Consider the following 20993-nt stretch of genomic DNA (forward strand, 5'->3'; position numbering starts at 1 on the left):
TTTGTAAATGTCCATATTAGATCGATGCAGAGTCGATCCATTGCGTGTGATGTGATGTATTTGTATTTGACATGATGATTCATCAAGGATCAGTCAGTGCGGCGAGATGCAATGATGAGACACATGTGCTCTGCACGGGAGACCTTGAGAGAGTGCGGGATATACTGAGCACGCAAATGGCTTTGTGTACTTCTTACTGAAACACCACACAGCACATACGACATTGTAGACTCATGATTATTTCTTTCTCAGTGAATATTCAATCATAGACAAGTAGGCACAATTCAGGATTTACTAATTCATTATCTATTTAAGAATTTCCAAATATATATAATTTTATTTACAAGTATTTTCCCAAAATTTGAGTTTTAAAGTAGAAATCTAACATCAAGCCATATCCATTAATAATGCATTTTGATTAAATAGTTGCACAAAGGTTTTTAATTTGAAAATGATTAATACACCCAAATATCACTCCAAATTAGTGGTTTTGTTTGATATTTAGTTTTACTAAATGAGTACTTTTTTCTTACAATTACTATTAAAAATTAATAGGCATGTAAGCATAATTACAGTGTAAGACATTACAAATGTTTTTATTATGCATTTATCATATTATAGTGTATTATTTTTGCAATGAATAAAAATGTTTCTTTTATTTATTTTTAAAATATTTTTATTTATTCATTTTAGAGAGGAGAGAGAGAAGGAGAGAGAGAAGGGGGGAGGAGCAGGAAACATCAACTCCCATATGTGCCTTGACCAGGCAGGTCCAGGGTTTTGAACTGGTGACCTCGTGTTTCCAGGTCGACGCTTTATCCACTGCACCACCACAGATCAGGCCAATGTTTCTTTTTTTCTGTTTTATTTTATTTTTTGGATTTTTCTGAAGTTGGAAACGGGGAGGCAGTCAGACAGACTCCTGCATGTGCCCGACCAGGCACGCCCACCAGGGGGTGATGCTCTGCCCATCTGGGCGTTGCTCTGTTGCAACCAGAGCCATTCTAGCACCCGAGGCAGAGGCCATAGAGCCATCCTCAGTGCCCGGGCCAACTTTTGCTCCAATGGAGCCTTGGCTGCAGGAGGGGAAAAGAGAGACAGAGAGGAAGGAGAGGGGGAGGGGTAGAGAAGCAGATGGGCACTTCTCCTGTGTGCCCTGGCCAGGAATCGAACCCAGGACTCCTGCATGCCAGGCTGACGCTCTACCACTGAGCCAACCAGCCAGGGCCCCCAATGTTTCTTTTATTTATGATATTGTTCTCTTCGATTTATTTTTGTCCTTTTCATTGTAAAAAAGTTGGTCACCTTGCCTGACCAGGCGGTGGCACAGTGGATAGAGCGTTGGACTAGGATGCAGAAAACCCAGGTTCGAGACTCTGAGGTCGCCGGCTTGAGCATGGGCTCATCTGATTTGAGGAAAAGCCCACCAGCTTGAACCCAAGGTCACTGGCTCGAGCAAGGGGTTACTCAGTCTGCTGAAGGCCCGCGGTCAAGGCACATATGAGAGGGCAGTCAATGAACAACTAAGGTGTTGCAACGCGCAATGAAAAACTAATGATTGATGCTTCTCATCTCTCCGTTCCTGTCTGTCTGTCCCTCTCTCTGACTCACTCTCTCTGTAAAAAAATAAATAAATAAATAAATAAAATTAAAAAAAAAGAGTTGGTCACCTTATGTCTAGCTAATTTGGAGGAAGTTTTGCCTAATTTTATTCAATGACAAGTAAATCAGCAATTTATTCAGTATTAACTGTGTGGGTTTTTTTTGAGAATTACAGAAAGATGCCTGAAAATATTCGATTCTTGGCCTGTATAAAATCCTGAAGAATCAAACCAAATTACAAAGATAAGGGTGTGCTTGAAGAGATTTTTATTGTATCATTCCTAGTAAATATCTTTCATCCTGTTTGCAGAGTGTTTTGGAAATCAAAGGAATGGAATGCAGAAAAATCAGCATTTGATTTGAAAGAGGAAGTGCCAGGTTGAGAGAGAAGAAAGCATTTTATTTTATTTTTTAGACTTTATTTATTCATTTTTATTGGAGAAAGAGAGAGGAAAGAGATAGAGAGAACAGGTGAAGGAGCAGGAAGCATCAACTACCATATGTGCCTTGACCAGTCAAGCCCGGGGTTTCAAACCAGCAACCTCAGCATTCCAGGTCAATGCTTTATCCACTGCGCCACCACAGGTCAGGCCAAGAGAAGAAAACATTTTAGAAAGAAGAGGAAGAGACCCTTATCAAGAGACCCTTAAGACTATGATGAGAAGATCCATGAACAAGTGATCACATTTCCCTGTTCCATAGGCAAGCATGAAACTGACCTACCTGGAATTTTCTCCCATAAAAAGCAACCCGCAGCTCTGGCCACACTGGGTTTTCCATGGATGTGTAGAAATAAATCAGCACCCTCAGTGACTGCTGTTCAGAGACAGTCTATAATTACTAAACTATTGGCGTCTTTTACGTTTACTAAACAAGTCCTACAGAACATTAATAACACTTCTGAACTACTTTGGAAGAAACAAATACCAGCTTACTCTAAGATTACTGATAACATTCACATTCACAACAGTTCTGTATATTCACAAACTATCTGCCATCTATTAATTAAAGGAGTGGCCATTTGTGATGACAGGAATTCCACATGGAAAGCTGACATGGATGATAGATTCACCGTGGTGAATAATTTCGGCAGTAAGTCCCCAACGTGTTTTTTTGGTTTGTTTGATGGGCATTGTGTGTCCTCAAGAGCAAACTTCACAGAAGCAGAACTCTGTTTTACTTCTCCATCAGCTTTCCGGTTTTGATCCTTCCTACCAACTGACCCCCAAAGAACAAAAACGAAGCAATTCCTTTCACACAGTGTTTAGGGAAGAATACAACGCTGTAAAAAAACTTCTTCTCTATAAAGAGATGAACAAAAGAATGCAGGTGTGAGCATGAAAACATACACAAAGCCTTTGCAAAAGCATTCTGGAGCCTGGATAGGCTTTTATGACTTGGAAGAAAAGAAGCATCCAGGGTTCGATGCAGTGGCTGTCCTGCAGTTACCTGTATACTGGAAGGAAAAATGAAGTGTCCATGCCAGGATGAATCAGAGAAGACTCACTGATCATGATGGTTGGGCAATGAGGTTGCCAAAAATAACTTCAGGAGAACTACGTATTTCCTTCAGATTATACTTATTGATTTTATTTTTTTATTTCTCTGAAGTTAGAAACGGGGAGGTAGTCAGACAGACTCCCGCATGCGCCCGACCGGGATCCACCCGGCATGCCCACCAGGGGGTGATGCTCTGCCCATCTGGGGCATTGCTCTGTTGCAACCAGAGCCATTCTAGTGCCTGAGGCAGAGGCCACAAAGCCATCCTCAGCGCCCCGGCAAACGCTGCTCCAATGGAGCCTCGGCTGCAGGAGGGGAAGAGAGAGACAGAGAGGAAGGAGAGGGGGAGGGGTGGAGAAGCAGATGGGCGCTTCTCCTGTGTGCCCTGGCCAGGAATCGAACCCGTGACTCCCGCACGCCAGGCCGATGCTCTACCACTGAGCCAACCGGCCAGGGCTTATACTTATTGATTTTAGAGAGGAGAAAAGAGAAAGAGAGAAAGGGAGGGAGGGAGGGAGAGAGAGAGAGGCCTGGAGGACTACATATTGCAAACACTGGTATGTATATTGACTAGGGCCAGGTTATACCTTAACATTTCTTTTTCCTGGAAGCAAAGCCTCCTATGCTTCCAGAATTATTTAGTGACTAGAAATTGCACTGCCCGATATAAGAAATGACCAATGATCAGCTTAAATGCAGATCACAGGCACACGACTAATTGTAATGATTTTTCAAAGTGACACATATATGAAATAATGTAATGAAAACATTACATTTTCTAAGTGCATTGTGGTACAACGGCTTGGTAAAGGCAAAGCAAACACATTCCATTTATTTAGATCTGAATAAAACAAAAAACATTTCTCACTTGTGTTTTTCAGGAGAATGGAAAGTTTTTGAATATTGCTACTATAATTTTTCAGTTGGTCCATTGGTTGGTGAGGCGGATAACTAATACATTTGTAATAGGCCACTCTGTGCTCACTGGCCAAGTAGCATCGATTTCATAGAGAAAACAACAGTTTATGCTTTAATTTTAGGGGCATTTATTCTCAAATATTTAGTGTATTCTTTTCATTTTATTTCAGGAAGCCATTCTTTTGACCTCCAGTGCTAAACTTCTAGTTTAGGAGCTTGTCAAAATGAAAAGCCCAGGGGTAAAACCGTTTTAGCAAAGTTATCCTGAGTAACATGCTGAGTTTCATGAGATGTCTAGGGTTCCACCACCCCTTTCATGAATAGTATTATTATTAATGGTAGTGCCTGCTTATTAAATATTAAATAGAGTAATTTCTCATTTAGTCTTATAAGAACCATGATATTTAATTATTGGGTTTTAAAAATATATCATTTGACATATAATATTGTATAAGTTTAAGGTATATGTTAATTTGATATTTATATATTGTAATATGATTGGCATTGTAGCAATAACTAACACCTTTATCACACTGCATAATTATTATTTTTTTTTAGTGGTTGGAATAATTAAGTTCCAGTCTCTCAGGAAGTTTGACAATTATCATGCAATAATGTTCTGTATATTCCCTATACTAAGCATTAGATCTCTAGGACTTATTTACTACTCATTGCAAGTTTGTATACTCTTAAACATCTGTTCTATTCCCCACCACCTATAGCTACGTGCTGTTAACCCACTTTTCCAGATAAGGAAATGGAAGCTTGGAGAGGTGCGATAATGGGTTCAAGGCCTCAGAGGGAATAAAAATCAGAGCCAGTCATCATTCTGGGTGAAGGGGACTGCTTCCAGAAGCTGATGGGGCTGAGCCTCAGGGACTGAGTGACAGAGATGCTCCGAACAAGGGCCAGAGGATCACAAAGATCGTTACAGTGTCCTCCCCGGAAGTCAGTCTGTTTCTCATCTAGTCTGGCTCCGAGCCCAAATGAGGAGATGTCCAGATTAAGTATTCCAAGAACCAAGTGCAATGCCCGTTTCCTTTCTTTCTTTCCTTCTCTTTCTTTTCTTTTCTTTCCTTCCCTCCCTCCCTTCCTTTCTCTTTCTTTTCTTTTCCCTTCCTTCTTCCCTTCCCTTCCCTTCCTTCCTTCCTCCTCCCTCCCTCTCTCTCTTTCTCTCTCTCTCTCTCTTTTTCTTTCTTTCTCTTGGTCTTTCTTTTTTTGACAGAGACAAGAGAGAGTTAGAGAAAGGGACAGATAGGGATAGAAAGAGAGGAAGGGAGAGAGATAAGCTTCAATTCTTCATTGTGGCACCTTAGTTATTTACTGATTCCTTTTTCATATACGCCTTGACCAGGGGGCTACAGCAGAGTGAGTGATTCCTTGCTCAAGCCAGCAACCTTGGGCTTCAAGCCAGCGACCTTTGGGCTCAAGCCAGCGACCACGGGGGTCATGTTTATGATCCCACAGTCAAGCCAGCGACCCTATGCTCAAGCCGGATGAGCCAGTGCTTAAACCGTCAACCTTGAAGTTTCGAACCTGGATCCTCCACATCCCAGTCCGATGCTCTATCCACTGCACCACGGCCTGGTCAGGCACAATGCCCATTTTCTTTTTCTTTTTTTTCTTTTTAAAAATTTATTTATTTACTTTATAACAGAGACAGAGAGAGGGACAGACAGGAAAGGAGAGAAATGAGAAGCATCAATTCTTTGTTGCAGCACCTTAGTTGTTCATTGATTGCTTTCTCATATGTGCCTTGACCAGGGTGCTACAGCAGACCGAGTGACCCCTTGCTCAAGGTGGCTCAAGCTGGTGAGCCTTGTTCAAACCAGATGAGCTCATGTTCAAGGTGGCGACCTTGGGGTTTCGAACCTGGGTCCTCTGCGTCCCGGTCCGATGCTCTATCCGCTGCACCACAGCCTGGTCAGGCACAATGCCCATTTTCTTGATGTTGTTGTTATGTCTCAGGCTCTACCCTGAGGTTCCAAAGCACTTCAGACTAGGCCTTTGAGGGGAGGGGAGATAGACAGACTCCTGCATGTGCCCCAACCAAGACCCACCCCCACCTCTCAATCCCAGCAACCCAATCGTGTGGGACTGATGCTCAAACCGCCATTGGCTGTAAGTTGAGAAGAGAGAGAAGGGGAAGGAAGGGGGAGGGGAGGAGAAGCAGATGGTCACTTCTCATGTATATCCTGACCGGGAATTGAACACAGCACATTCACTGGCTGGGCATGAGAGGGAGTTTTCAGATTTCAGATCCAACTGGGAACTGTCTCATATATCTGGACTTGGAACCTCTATTAGAACATATCATTAGATATCAGACTTCTTGTAAAATAAAGGAGAAATTACATGATAGTCAAGTAGATAAGATCATGAAATGTGTAGTTTACTACGATTCACTATTTCCAGGTTCACTGCTCTTTCACCAGCTCTTATCTCCAGGTTGCACATTGGCGGGCTAATTTCTAGGATTGCGTAATTCTGTCACACTGCTTTATTTAGGCACCATTCATTTTAATAACAAAAATATAGAGGAAAATTCAGCTTGTGAAAGGGAGGTCACGATTTATGCTACAAAAGTGCTCCTAAAGAAAATAATTTAAGGGGGCTATAAAAATAAATGTTCAAACAGGTTTATCAAGAACATATTTTTATTTTATAAAACAAGACCTCTAATTATAGCGAGGGGATTCATTTTTCTGGTTTGAAACTTATGAAATACGTGTCATCACAGCTCTAGAATTAAAATAAAAACACCTCACTTCATAATAAAACATGAGGACATTGATGACGCCATTGAATTCTGTGCATGTGAAAAAGGAGACTTCCCAACTGACGTTCTTGATTTTTTTGTTCTTAGCACTTCTCATTTATATTTCATTTTATAATTTTCTTGGCGCTCTTTTAATTTATTTCAATTATTCCTTATAGGATTAAAACACTGACAAATGGACTGACCTGTGGTGGTGCTGTGGATAAAGCGTCAACCTAGAATGCTGATGTCGCTAGTTCAAAACTCTGGGCTTGCCTGGTCAAGGCACATATGGGAGTTGATGCTTCTTGTTTGCCCCCCCCCACACTCTTATTTTTCTCTCCCTCTCTCTCTTAAAATGAATAAATAAAATCTTAAAAAAAGACTAGGATGCAAATATTATTATTATTATTTTTTACAGGGACAGAGAGAGAGAGTCAGATAGAGAGATAGATAGGGACAGATGGAGAGAGATGAGAAGCATCAATCATCAGTTTTTCGTTGCGACACCATAGTTGTTCATTGATTGCTTTCTCATATGTGCCATGACCGTGGGCTTTCAGCAGACTGAGCAACCCCTCGCTCGAGCCAGCGACCTTGGGTCCATACTAGTGAGCTTTTGCTCAAGCCAGATGAGCCCGCGCTCAAGTTGGCAATCCCGGGGTCTCGAACCTGGGTCCTTCTACATCCCAGTCCAACACTCTATCCACTGCGCCACTGCCTGGTCAGGCTATTGTCTCTTTTATTATCTTTTTTCCTATTTATTCATTTTAGAGAGAAGAGAGAGAGAGAGAAGAGGAGAGACAGAGAGAGAGAGAAGGGGGGAGGAGCTGGAAGCATCAACTCCCATATGTGCCTCGACCAGGCAAGCCCAGAGTTTCGAGCAGAACAGGCGACCTCAGCATTCCAGGTCAACGCTCCATCCACTGCGCCACCACAGGTCAGGCTCCATTATCTCTTAACTACTCCTCTCTGTCTATAACAGGGGTCGGGAAACTCTTTGGCTGAGAGAGCCATGAACGCCACATATTTTAAAATGTAATTCCGTGAGAGCCATACAACAACCCGTGTACGTTATGCATTATCCAATAAAAATTTGGTGTTGTCCCGGAGGACAGCTGTGATTGGCTCCAGCCACCTGCAACCATGAACATGAGCGGTAGGAAATAAATGGATTATAATACATGAGAATGTTTTATATTTTTAACATTATTATTATTTTTATTAAAGATTTGTCTGCGAGTCAGATGCAGCCATCAAAAGAGCCACATCTGGCTCGCAAGCCATAGGTTCCTGACCCCTGATCTATAATATAGTTCTCCCACCCCCATCTCTGGATGGTTTAAAGATTTTATAATTGGTTGTAAGCAAAATTGATTGTGATGTACCTCAATTTTTTTTCCTCTTCAGCTTTCTCTTATCCTTAAGGAATTTCAGTTATGTACTTTATAGGCCAGTTGAAATTGTCCAAATATACATAATGCTCATTTCATTTTTCTTTTTTTTTGTTTGTGATAGAGATAGATAGATAGAGGTACAGATAGGGACAGACAGGAGGGAGATAAGAAGCATCAATTCTTCGTTGTGGCTTCCTAGTTGTTCATTGATTGCTCTCTCATATGTGCCTTGATGGGGGGAGGCTCCAGCAGAGCGAGTGAACCCATGCTCAAGCCAGCGACCTTGGTCTCAAGCCAGCGAGCATGCATCATGGTTATGACCCCATGAACCCATGGTCGCTGGCTATAATCCCATGTTCAAGCCAGCAACCCTGTTAAGCTGGTGAGCTGCACTCAAGCCAGAGACCTTAGGGTTTCAAACCTGGGTCCTCTGCGTCCTAGTCCAATGCTCTATCCACTGTGCCACCGCCTGGTCAGGCAATGCTCATTTCATTTTTGAAAACTTTTCTCTCTCTATGCTTTTAGACAGGTTTTTTTTTTTTTAATTTATTTTTTTTTGTATTTTTCTGAAGCTGGAAATAGGGAGGCAGTCAGACAGACTCCCACATGCGCCCGACCGGGATCCACCCGGCACGCCCACCAGGGGCGACGCTCTGCCCACCAGGGGGCGATGCTCTGCCCCTCCGGGGCGTCGCTCTGTTGCGACCAGAGCCACTCTAGCGCCTGGGGCAGAGGCCAAGGAGCCATCCCCAGCGCCCAGGCCATCTTTTGCTCCAATGAAGGGGAAGAGAGAGACAGAGAGGAAGGAGAGGGGGAGGGGTGGAGAAGCAGATGGTCGCCTCTCCTGTGTGCCCTGGCCGGGAATCGAACCCGGGAGTTCCACACGCCAGGCCAACGCTCTACCACTGAGGAACCGGCCAGGGTATTTTTAGACAGTTTTTATTGCAGTCTTCAAAATGACTAATGTTTTGCAATGTCTACTTTGCCATTAATCACATCATTGTATCTTTCATTTTTAACATTGTATTTTTCATCTTTAGAAGTTTGATTTTTTTTCTTTAACAGAGACAGAGAGAGAGTCAGAGGAATAGACAGGGACAGACAGACAGGAACGGAGAGAGATGAGAAGCATCAATCATTAGTTTTTCGTTGCGCGTTGCGACTTCTTAGTTGTTCATTGATTGCTTTCTCATATGTGCCTTGACCATGGGCCTTCAGCAGACCAAGTAACCCCTTGCTCAAGCCAGCGACCTTGGGTCCAAGCTGGTGAGCTTTTGCTCAAACCAGATGAGCCCATGCTCAAGCTGAGAGACCTCGGGGTCTTGAACTTGGGTCCTTCCACATCCCAGTCCAATGCTCTATCCACTGTGCCACCGCCTGGTCAGGCTAGATGTTTGATGTTTTAAAATTATCTTCCATGTCTGTACTTAACTTTTTAAGCACAAGGTACATAGTTATAACTTTCAATGTGCTTGCCTACTAATTCCAGCATCTGTGTCAGTTCTGAGTTAGTTTTATTGTGGGTAGTATTTTCCTGCTTATTTGTATGCCTGGTGTTCTAGTTTCCTAGGGCTGCCATACAAATTACCACAATTCTGGCAGCTTAAAACTACAAAAATCCATTCTCTCACAGTTCTGGAGGCCAGAAACCTAAAATGAAGGTGTTGGCGAGGCCATGCTTCCTCTGAAGCCACTAAGGAAAAATGCTTGCCTCTTTCAGCTTTTTGTGGTTCTATGTAGTCCTTGGCCTGTGGCTGCAAAACTGCACTCTGCCTCCATCTTCACATGGCTTCATACTCTTCCTTTTTTTTTTTTTTTTTTTTTTTTTTTTTGTGACAGAGACAGAGAGGGAGTCATAGAGAGGGATACATAGGGACAGACAGGAACAGAAAGAGATGAAAAGCATCAATCATTAGTTTTTCGTTGCGACACCTTAGTTGTTCATTGATTGCTTTCTCAGATGTGCCTTGTCTGGGGGGGCTAAAGCAGACCGAGTAACCCCTTGCTCGAACCAGCGAGCTTGGGTCCAAGCTGGTGAGCTTTGCTCAAACCAGATGAGCCTGCGCTCAAGCTGGTGACCTCGGGGTCTCGAACCTGGGTCCTCCGCATCCCAGTCTGATGCTCTATCCACTGCGCCACCGCCTGGTCAGGCAGCTTCATACTCTTCTGTGTCTCTTTTGTCTCCAATAAGGATACCGTTCTTTGGATTTTGGACCAACTCGATCTCAAGACTTTTTTTTTCTCTTACAGGAACAGAGATAGAGTCAGAGAGAGGGATAGACAGGGACAGACAGATAGGAACGAAGATGAGAAACATCAATCATCAGTTTCTCGTTGCGACACCTTAGTTGTTCATTGATTGCTTTCTCAAATGTGCCTTGACCGCGGGCCTTCAGCAGACTGAGTAACCCTTTGCTCGAGCCAGATGAGCCCGTGCTCAAGCTGGTGACCTTGGGGTCTCAAACCTGGGTCCTCCGCATCCCAGTCCAACGCTCTATCCACTGCGCCACTGCCTGGTCAGGCTCAAGACTGGTTTTTTTTTTTTTTTGGTGGGCCATTCTGTTTGTTAAAGTCTTGCGCCAGCACATGAGCAAACAGGCAGGAAGACCACTTCCCTTTCATTCAGAGCTCCCAAAGCCCTGATGCCTTCTCTGGTTCCTGCTGGAATCAAAGACTTCCCCCAGCCTCGGTGGAGCCCCCAAAGCCCTTCTGCTCCGGTTCCATCAGGCTGAAGACTCTTAATTACACTTGTAAAGACCTTTTATCCTAATAATATCGTATTCAGGGGCAATAGGGGCTAGCATGTGGACATATCTTCTTTGAGTTTTGTTTTGGGATGAAGTTACTTAGAAACAGTTTGATCCTCTTAGATGTGGCTTTTGTGATTTTTCAGGTAGGTCCAAAACAGTGCTCAATTTGGGCTAATGCTTTTCCACTCCTGAAGCAAGACTGCTGAAGTACAGTACCCAGTGACCCATGGATTAGGTTTTTCTAGTCTGACTGGTGGGGACGGACATCGTTTCCAGCTGTAAGTCAGCCCTGGATAATCTTCCTAATCCTCTTCAAACAGTTTTTTCCCAATGTTGGGGGTGCGGGGGTTTCCTCATGCACACTTTGATAAGTATCCTCCTGAACACTGGGTCCTGTCCTAGGTCAACTCCAGCTGCCTTGGTGTCCCTTAGACTCAGTTCAGTCACCTCAACACAGATGAAAGAGCAAACCCAGTCACTGGCCAGAAGCACATTCCCTAGAATTTATATTTTGGGGAATCATTAGAGCTGTGTGTCATCCAGAGTATGCCTTTATTGCTGCCTGATGTTTGCCTCTGTTTTTGTGTGTGTGTGAAAGTAGGGAAGATACAGAGACAGACTCCCGCATGTACCCTGACTGGGATCTACCTGGCCAACACCCAGCAACCCTAGCCTGGGGCCGATGCTGACATGCTCGAATCAATCGAGTCATGGCTGCAGGAGAGGAAGAGAGAAAGAGGGAAGGGGAGGGGTGGAGAAGCAGATGGTCGCTTCTCCTGTGTGCCCTGACTGGGAATCAAATCTGGAACATCCACATGCCGGGTCAATGCTCTACTGCTGAGCAAATCGACCAGGGCCTGATGTCTGCCTCTTAATAGTATCAATCAATTTGATGTTTTCCAGACTACAAATATAGGTATACCTCAGAAACACTGAGTTTGGTCCCAAACAACCATAATAAAATGAGTATTCCAATAAAGTGAGATGATCTTTTTGTAGGTGGAGGGTCTTTATAAAAAAAATGCAACATCTGTGGAGTACAATGAAGAACAATAAAACAAGTATGCTTGCACAGGAAGCTTGGTAGTTTCAAATTCTTTGTAGTTCCCTTTCTCTTTTCAATTGTTCAGACTGGTTTGAAGTAGTCCATTTTTTTTTCTGGCAAATTGGGTGGTGGTGAGGGGGGTACGTAGTTTATTGTCTTCAGTGAGGGGAATGGCCCTTTGGGGTCCTAGCTTTGTTGGGAAAAACCATTATTCTTCTCTATCTTAGACAGACCCTAGGTTTTGTCTCCTGTTCCATAGCCCTGTGAAAATTAAGAGCTCCTTTATTCAGCCACTACTCTTTGGACCTAAGAATTCTTTTTTTTTATTTTAATTTTTTAGATTTTATTTATTCATTTTTATTAGAGAGAGAGGGGAGAGAGAGAGGGAAGATATAGAGAGAACAGGGGGAGGAGCAGGAAGCATCAACTCCCATATGTGCCTTGACCAGGCAAGCCCAGGGTTTTGAACCGGCGACCTCAGCATTCCAGGTCGACACTTTATCCATTGCGCCACCACAGATCAGGCCAACCTAAGAATTCTTAATAGCTCATCAATACATATGCCTTAAAAGTATATATAAATCCTCCAGGGTGTTTCTGGTTTTCAACGGCAAGTCAATTGAAGATCCAAACCACAACACTTACTGCTCCTTTTAAATATTTGAGTATTTTAGTGTATCTGCTATTGTAATATCTTTTTGTCCAGATCGTCTCGTTCTTAATTCCTTTTAAGGAGGCCCCAGAAACTACTTTTGTTTCCTAGTGTCCTCGTTTTCTGTCCCATGAACTCACTCCAGATCCAAGGGAAAAGCATGGCTTGACCCACCACTTTTCCATTACTCACAACTCCTTAATTGTTGGCCACTTCAAGCCCCCTTCTTTCTCCTGTTCTCCAGGTTACCAACTTCTCTATCTAATCCTCACAATCTTTGAGGTAGGGATAACCACGTTTTTTTTGTTGTTGTTGTTGTTTTACAGAGGCAGAGATAGACAGGGACAGACAGACAGGAACGGAGAGAGATGAGAAGCATCAATCATCAGTTTCTCGTTGCGCGTTGCGACTTCTTAGTTGTTCATTGATTGCTTTCTCACATGTGCCTTGACCGCGGGCCTTCAGCAGACCGAGTAACCCCCTGCTGGAGCCAGTGACCTTGGGTCCAAGCTGGTGAGCTCTTTGCTCAAGCCAGATGAGTCGGCGCTCAAGCTGGTGACCTCGGGGTCTCGAACCTGGGTCCTTCCGCATCCCAGTCCGACGCTCCATCCACTGTGCCACCACCTGGTCAGGCTTTTTTTTTTTTTTAAAGGCAATTCTTTTTTTTATATAATTATTTTATTTTATTTATTTATTTTTAGAGAGGGGAGAGAGAGAGAGAGAGAGAGAGAGAGAGAGAGGAGAGAGAGACACAGAGAGAGAAATGGGGAGGAGCTGGAAGCATCAACTCCCATATGTGCCTTGACCAGGCAAGCCCAGGGTTTCGAACTGGCAACCTCAGCATTTCCAGGTCGATGCTTTATCCACTGCGCCACCTCAGGTCAGGCCAATAACCATGTTTTAATAAAGATGACTGAGGATCACCAAAGTATTACATAAGGTTACATCACTATCTAATTAATCATGACTGACATCTTTTAGACCAGTGGTCCCCAACCTTTTTTGGGCCATGGACCAGTTTAATGTCAGAAAATATTTTCACGAACTGGCCTTTAGGGTGGGACGGATAAATGCACAAAATAAAATTATGCGACAGGCATAAAAACTGTGGTATTTTTAAATATAATTGTCGAACTTACGAGACAAGCGTCAAGAATGAGTCTTAGATGGATGTAACGGGGAATCTAGTCTTTTTTTTTTTTTTTTTTTTTTTATAAGGAATTGTCTCTTAATTTTTTTTTTTTTTTTTATTTATTTATTCATTTTAGAGAGGAGAGAGAGAGGGAGAGAGAGAGAGAGAAGGGAGGAGGAGCTGGAAGCATCAACTCCCATATGTGCCTTGACCAGGCAAGCCCAGGGTTTCGAACCGGCGACCTCAGCATTTCCAGGTCGACGCTTTATCCACTGCGCCACCACAGGTCAGGCGAATCTAGTCATTTTTAAAAAATAAAACATCGTTCAGACTTAAATATAAATAAAGTGGAAATAATGTAAGTTATTTATTCTTTCTCTGCAGACTGGTACCAAATGGCTCACGGACCGGTACCGGTCTGCAGCCCAGGGGTTGGGGACCACTGCTTTAGACTCAAAAGTCCTGTCACTTGAAATGACCACCACCAGCTGTCTTGCTTTCAGGGGGTATCTTCATTCTCATGTTGCTTTCCCCTTCATTCACGACTGATGTAGTATTTGCAGATCTCATTTAATTTTTACTTTCCTGTCAAGATTTGATTGTTTTGCTCACTCATGGTGGTTTACTAAGATGCTATTAAAATAATTTCCACCTTATCCTTTTCCCCTAAGACCTAATTAAACTCTAGAGTCACTGTATTTTATGCAGGAAAGAAACCATATTCTTAAATAACACGGACCTGCCTGACCTGTGGTGGCGCAGTGGATAAAGCGTCGACCTGGAAATGCTGAGGTCACCGGTTCGAAACCCTGGGCTTGCCTGGTCAAGGCACATATGGGAGTTGATGCTTCCTGCTCCTCCCCCCTTCTCCTTCTCTGTCTCTCCTTTGTCTCTCCCTCTCCTCTCTAAAATGAAAAAAAAAAAAAGTAAAAAAAAAAACACGGACCTTTTCTATACTTTACCTTCCCCCTCTCCCTTTCTGTGTGGGATGTTGGTGGTGGACTCACACACACATGAACCTGATTCTGAAAACACATTCAACAATATTTGACAGATAGTGGCCTGACGTGTGAAGTACTGTTGGGCTCCAGATGTACAATGGTGAACCTGAGTTCCCTGCACATACACCTTACATAATGAACAAAGGGATCTTTGGAACACCCGTTGAAACCCAGCTCCACATTAGTGAGGCTCTCATGCCGGTAGTAGGAATTCAGCCTCTTTTGCCAAAATTAAAGTCCTGAAGAAAAACTGGATATAGGTTGTTTCCCTAATGTAAAGCCAGCAGGCAGGGCCAGGGCCACTATCACAGCAGCCCGGCCCATGCAGGTTCACATTGGATTCAGACAGTTGGCAAAGAAACAACGGAGCCACAAACTGGTGGGCCATAGTCTTTAATTCTAGCTTGCACCCGGCGGGCAAGTAAAAACACACACTGGGCTCCAAAACCCACTCACATTCAGTGCTCACACAGCTACTGACTTATCCGAGTTTCCTAGAATCAAAGGTTTCTAGCTCACCAGCCTTATTCTCCTTAGTTCCCCATCTCCTTCCTTATCCCAGATACAAACTCTACACAAACTGGCAACTCACTCAGCACTCCGCCATCTTGGCTGCTTTTCCTGGCCACTCCACGTGGCCTTTCTCTGCTCTCTGCTGTGATCTCTCTCCTCTAATGATAATCTCAGGAACCAAGAGCACAAACTCTCGTTCCGCCCCCATTTTATATTGTAGCTTCACAACCTCTAATCCAATATACAAAATAGGGAAGTCTCCAATACAAAGTCACTTCTCCAAGGCATGATTGGATTATACCACCCCACATCAAAAAAGGGTGGGAAAGGCTTAATTCCAAAACCAAGCCCCAGGCTACAAGGATTCTGCCTGCCCAGAGACACACATTAATATCACCTGGGCAACGGCCTCCTCGTGGGGAGCGTAATCTTTAACAAAGTGAGCATAATACATTTTATCTGCCCAACACCTAACATTTACATGCATCTCTGTTATGCTCCCATTTTAGGTATATTCACATTATTTCCATTTCCTTAGTTTATGCGGCTTTTTCTTTCTCCAATAACTATTTCCTCATTTCCTAAATTACACGTTCCTCCTTTCAACTCCCTTAAGCATATGATTCTACTTCACAGATTTTCTTAGGACTATTTTATAAATGGGTCTGGTATATCTTTGCCTCAATCTTCTTTGGACAGGCTCCTTGCCCGCTTTCCCCTTCAAAGAACACAAAGAAAAACCTTTAGCAAGTGTTGGTCAAGTAAGTTTGTAAATATGATATATATGATTGCTCGCTTGTGACTTATATTGGGTGTGGGGGACAGGCTGTAAGCAGGCCAGGTCGTTGTAGCCTAAGGTTTGGTTTTGGGACTAAGCTTTTCCCCACACCCTTGACTGATTGTATGATCTGGGTGGTGCACTCTCATGAGGAATCCAATTATGCCTTGGATAAGTGACTTTGTATCAGAGACTTCCTTGTTTGTATATTGGATTAAGGGATTTTGGTTTTCTACACTATAAAGTGGGACAGACCAGGAGCTTGGACACACAGTTCCTGCTATCACAATTGCAGGGGCTTCCCTGATCCCTGGCCCTTCATGGGAAGAGCTGGTTTTCTGCTTTTCCCTTGTCTTCTTTTGTGGTTTGCCTGTCTTGGTGAGACACCAATAAATAGGATGCCCCCCCCATCCTCTGACTCCGCCATTTCTTTATCGTCTGCCCGAATCCAATGGGAACCTGCATGTGAATGGCCACGATGGCGGCTCCTGGCCTTACAGCAAGTGTCTACTTATTTAAGTACCTTCTAAAATCCTCACTATAACCTTGACAAAAAGCACTGCAGGTGGAAAACTGTTACTCAGGTAAATAAAGTGACTTGATGAAAAGTCAGAGACACAAGGTTGGGACTCAAGTTCAAGCGTGTCAGGCTCCCAAGTCTTCCCACTTCCCCATCTTATTCTAAAACAAGCCATCTTTTTATCCCCAGGCACTTATGCATCCTAGGTATGTTTCCTTTTACCACAACTTCCCTGTTATCTTCAACAGTAAGTAGCCTTGCTGGCTTTATCTGAAAATAATCTTGATCTTGCCCATTCAGATCTAGAATTCCCTTTGCAATTCCAAGGTCACTCTTTTCCACAAATTGGAGATAACCCAGCAATTGCAGAAGGCAGTTACATCACTGTCCTCTACAGCAGTGTTTTTCAACCAGTGTGCTGAGACACATGGTCAGGTGTGCTGTAGGGAAATTAAACATGGGTCCCCAAACTATGGCCCACGTGCCGGATACGGCCTGCCACCAGCCGCCTCTGTCCGAACATAAACATTCCCCTTATAATCCCTCCAGCTATCAGCGACAGGAAGAGTGAAGGCACAGGGAACGCTCACTGACCAATCACCTTCTAGGATTCATCCCAACCACTAGCGATGAACCAATAGTAGGCCGCCTCTCACCCACACCCAGGAAGGTCCCCGCTCGGGCTTCCGCGCACTTGTCATTGTGTGGCCACGAGTAGTTGAAGCTGCTACTCCTCTCCATGGTCCCGATTTCTAATCCTGGTCAGGACTGGAGGTAAATGTTGCCACCACTAGATGAAGCCTCAGCCTCAGCTGGTTATGTCTATCCTGATGGTGTATATAGATATTTGACCTTTTTCTTTTTAAAAGAGGTCCTCCGCAGAGGATGATATACAATGCATCACAATGTTATCTAACTTTAAAGCTAAAGTTTGCTGATCTTCCTTTGGACAGTTTTTGGTTATCTGTTGCCAAGGAGTTCCCCATTCTGGCCAACAAAGCTATTTTGACCTTGCTCCCATTTTCAACCACATATCTATGTGAGCTGAGCTTCTCAAGCTTGACTGCGATAAAAACTAAAAACAAAGAGAGACTGAGAACTGTTGAGGAAGAGCTTCCTGTGTGTCTACCATTCCTGCCAGGATATCCCTTTTGTGTTCATTGAAACAGGCCCAGGTTTCACACTAAGTGAGTATAAATACATTTAGAAACTCTCTCTCTCTCTCTATATATATTTTTTACAGGGACAGTGAGTCAGAGAGAGGGATAGATAGGGACAGACAGGAATGGAGAGATGAGAAGCATCCATCATTAGTTTTTCATTGTGACACCTTAGTTGTTCATTGATTGCTCCCATATGTGCCTTGACCGGGGGCCTTCAGCAGACTAACTCCTTGCTGGAGCCAGTGACCTTGGGGTCCAAGTTGGTGAGCTTTTTGCTCAAACCAGATGAGCCTGCGCTCAAGCTGGCGACCTAGGGGTCTTGAACCTGGGTCCTTCCGCATCCCAGTCCAACGCTCTATCCACTGCGCCACCGCCTGGTCAGGCAGAAACTAGATTATTAACTATATGTATAATATGTAGTGTTAGTGTCATTTTGTGTCATTTTTGTAGGTGGTGTGCCCCAGGGTTTTGTAAATGTAAAAAATGTGCCGCGGCTCAAAAAAGGTTGAAAATCACTGCTCTACAGAAGAAACACTTAAGTAACATCTCAAAGCAGTTCTTCTTAATCCACCGAAGACTAATGCCCCTAAACATGTAGCTCTTCTAGCAACCCTGTTCCACTTTTGCCTGCTAAGTTTCTGAAGGGAGCAATCTCTCTCCAGCTACTGAAAATCGGTAATTTGTGTCTAGGTATTTGACTTATTTACACTGATTCATTAAAATTTTTGTGTAAGGGTCTTCATCACACTTCACTGCTCATTTTCATAACCTTCAAACAGATGTTAAAGGGACCTTTTGTTTGTTTTTACAGAGAGGGAGTCAGAAAGAGGGACAGATAAGGACAGACAGGAATGGAGAGAGATGAGAAGCATCAATCATTAGTTTTTCATTGCGACACCTTAGTTGTTTATTGATTGCTTTCTCATATGTGCCTTGACCGTGGACCTCAGCAGACCGAGTAACCCCTTGCTCAAGCCAGCGACCTTGGGTCCAAGCTGTTGAGCTTTGCTCAAACCAGATGAGCCCGTGCTCAAGCTGGTGACCTCGGGGTCTCAAACCTGGGTCTTTCACATCCCAGTCCGACACACTATCCACTGAGCCGCCAGGTCAGGTTAAAGGGACCTTTCTTGAAAGCCAATCTGTCCTCTCTTTTACACTTTCATGATTTGCTTCTCTCTTCTTCCAGTTCTGCAGACCCATGGACATCCAGCGTTATTTAAAATATCTTCCTCGTGTTTCATTTTCTATGGGGCTTTATGTTCATTATCTATTCTTTCTACTCCATTTGCAGCCAACTGCATATGCAACCCTAAGTCTAGAAATTCTTCTTACATGTCCCATTAATACTCTTCTAGGGTCTGAATCCTAACTTACCCGTTTCCTGGCTTATGCACGGACAGGTTAAGAAATACCAGACACTTCTCCTTCACTTTCGCTTTCGTTCCTGCGCCAGTCACACAGGTAAGGATGTGAATTACTCAGAACGTACTATCTCCCCCTTTTTATCAGGGTGAATATCTTGTCAAAGAAATGACTCACCTAATATCAGACAGCAAGTCAATGGTAGAGCAAAAACTGCAAGCAGGATCTAACGTCCCTTATTCCAAAAAATAGTAATACCAGAGTAAAATCAGCCAAAATTTTACTGTTTACTACTCCCCCGCACAGCAATTAAAAAAAAAATAGTGCCTGACCAGGAGGAGGCGCAGTGGATAGAGCGTCGGACTGGGATGTGGAGGACCCAGGTTTGAGACCCTGATGTCGCCAGCTTGAGCACGGGCTCATCTGGTTTGAGCAAAGCTCACCAGCTTGGACCCAAGGTCGCTGGCTCGAGCAAGGGGTTACTCAATCTGCTGAAGGCCCGTGGTCAAGGCACATATGAGAAAGCAATCAATGAACAACTAAGGTGTTACAACTAAAAACTGATGATTGATGCTTCTCATCTCTCTCCGTTCCTGTCTGTCCCTATCCATCCCTCTGACTCTATCCCTGTCCTTGTATTAAAAAAAAAAAAAATAAGAGTAAAAAAACAAAAAACAAAACAGTGCATATGGCTATTTACCAAGCTCTCTGCAGAAGAAACTAAAATCAAAATGCCAGTTTACCACCCTTCCATTGTTAAATACATAATTGTATTCTATTCTTTTCAATTTAGAGTAGAAAATAAAGCCTTTTCTGTTTGCCGAATGGGCTTTGACTTGTCCATACAAATAAACATTCAGAAGTCAGTGGATTTGACTATTCTAAGCCAAAATATGTCCTGTGTTTTCAGAGCTATGACTGTACTATTTATATAAACACATAAATTAAAATTTTTTAAAAGAATTTAAAAATTGTTTTAAATGTTTGATTTTAGAGAGAGAGGTAGGGAGAGACAGGAACATCAGTCTGTTTCTTTTATGTGCCCTGACTGGGGATCGAATAGGCAACCTCTGAACCTTGGGATGATGCTCCAACCAAACAAGCTATCTGACCAGGGCAGGAAATCTGAATTCAATTCACGAGATGTATGAACTACTCCTAATTGAACAATTCAGTTTACTCATTTGGCATGTTCAATACCATTCAATCCTGCTTTGCTGGTACAGTATAATAATTTACAACTAGCAAAAGTTAAAAAGGATTTTACTGGTTTACCCTCTGCAGAGTCTAAGATAACGAGCAGAAAAGACATACTATAACAAAATATTAATAAACCCCACTACAAAGAAACAGAAGTCACACAATTTTTAGGATTAGCATTCATGCAGTCTTTACAACGTTTTCCACATATTTTAACAATTCCCATTATGTGAACGAGTCAACAGGCTCAGTTTATGCCTGATACTAATCCTGCACTAACTTCCGCTTTTTCTGTCCAATCATACTACTACTACGAGACTGTGGACCTCAGCCTCCTGAAACTTACTGTATTCGTTCACCTGAAAAACTGGGGGACTAGGCGTGAACTCCTGTAGCAATAAAATTCTGATTTCAGGTGCAGTACCATGTTTGAAAACAGGATATTCTATCATAATTTTTCATTATTCCAGCACTTTTTATTCTCAAAGGTATTATAATATTCAAACATCATTAATCCCATCTCATAACAACTTAAAAATATTATTTTATAAATGATTCCATGTTGAGAAAAACTGCCTGTGCTTGAATAAACAATTATGTTCCTAAAAACTTGGGGAAAATCTATTTTCCTAATAAATCTTTTTATAAACCAAAGAAAGAATTGGTAATTTAACCATCAATCTGTTCAAAATACTATTTAAG

The 20993-nt window shown here is 43.0% G+C and overlaps 1 protein-coding gene across 1 annotated transcript in view; it reads left to right on the top strand.

Moving 5' to 3' along the window:
* Positions 1 to 20993, top strand: part of PP2D1 (protein phosphatase 2C like domain containing 1) — a 57340-nt gene that overhangs the window by 32689 nt on the left and 3658 nt on the right. The window contains 6 exon segments of the mRNA XM_066244311.1: positions 1913 to 1980; positions 2188 to 2773; positions 2775 to 2898; positions 2900 to 3081; positions 3083 to 3162; positions 3639 to 3659. Of these exon segments, the coding sequence (XP_066100408.1) occupies positions 1913 to 1980; positions 2188 to 2773; positions 2775 to 2898; positions 2900 to 3081; positions 3083 to 3162; positions 3639 to 3659 (1061 nt within the window).

The sequence above is a fragment of the Saccopteryx bilineata genome, chromosome 10 (genome assembly GCF_036850765.1).
Source record: "Saccopteryx bilineata isolate mSacBil1 chromosome 10, mSacBil1_pri_phased_curated, whole genome shotgun sequence".
Taxonomy (NCBI): Eukaryota; Metazoa; Chordata; class Mammalia; order Chiroptera; family Emballonuridae; genus Saccopteryx; species Saccopteryx bilineata.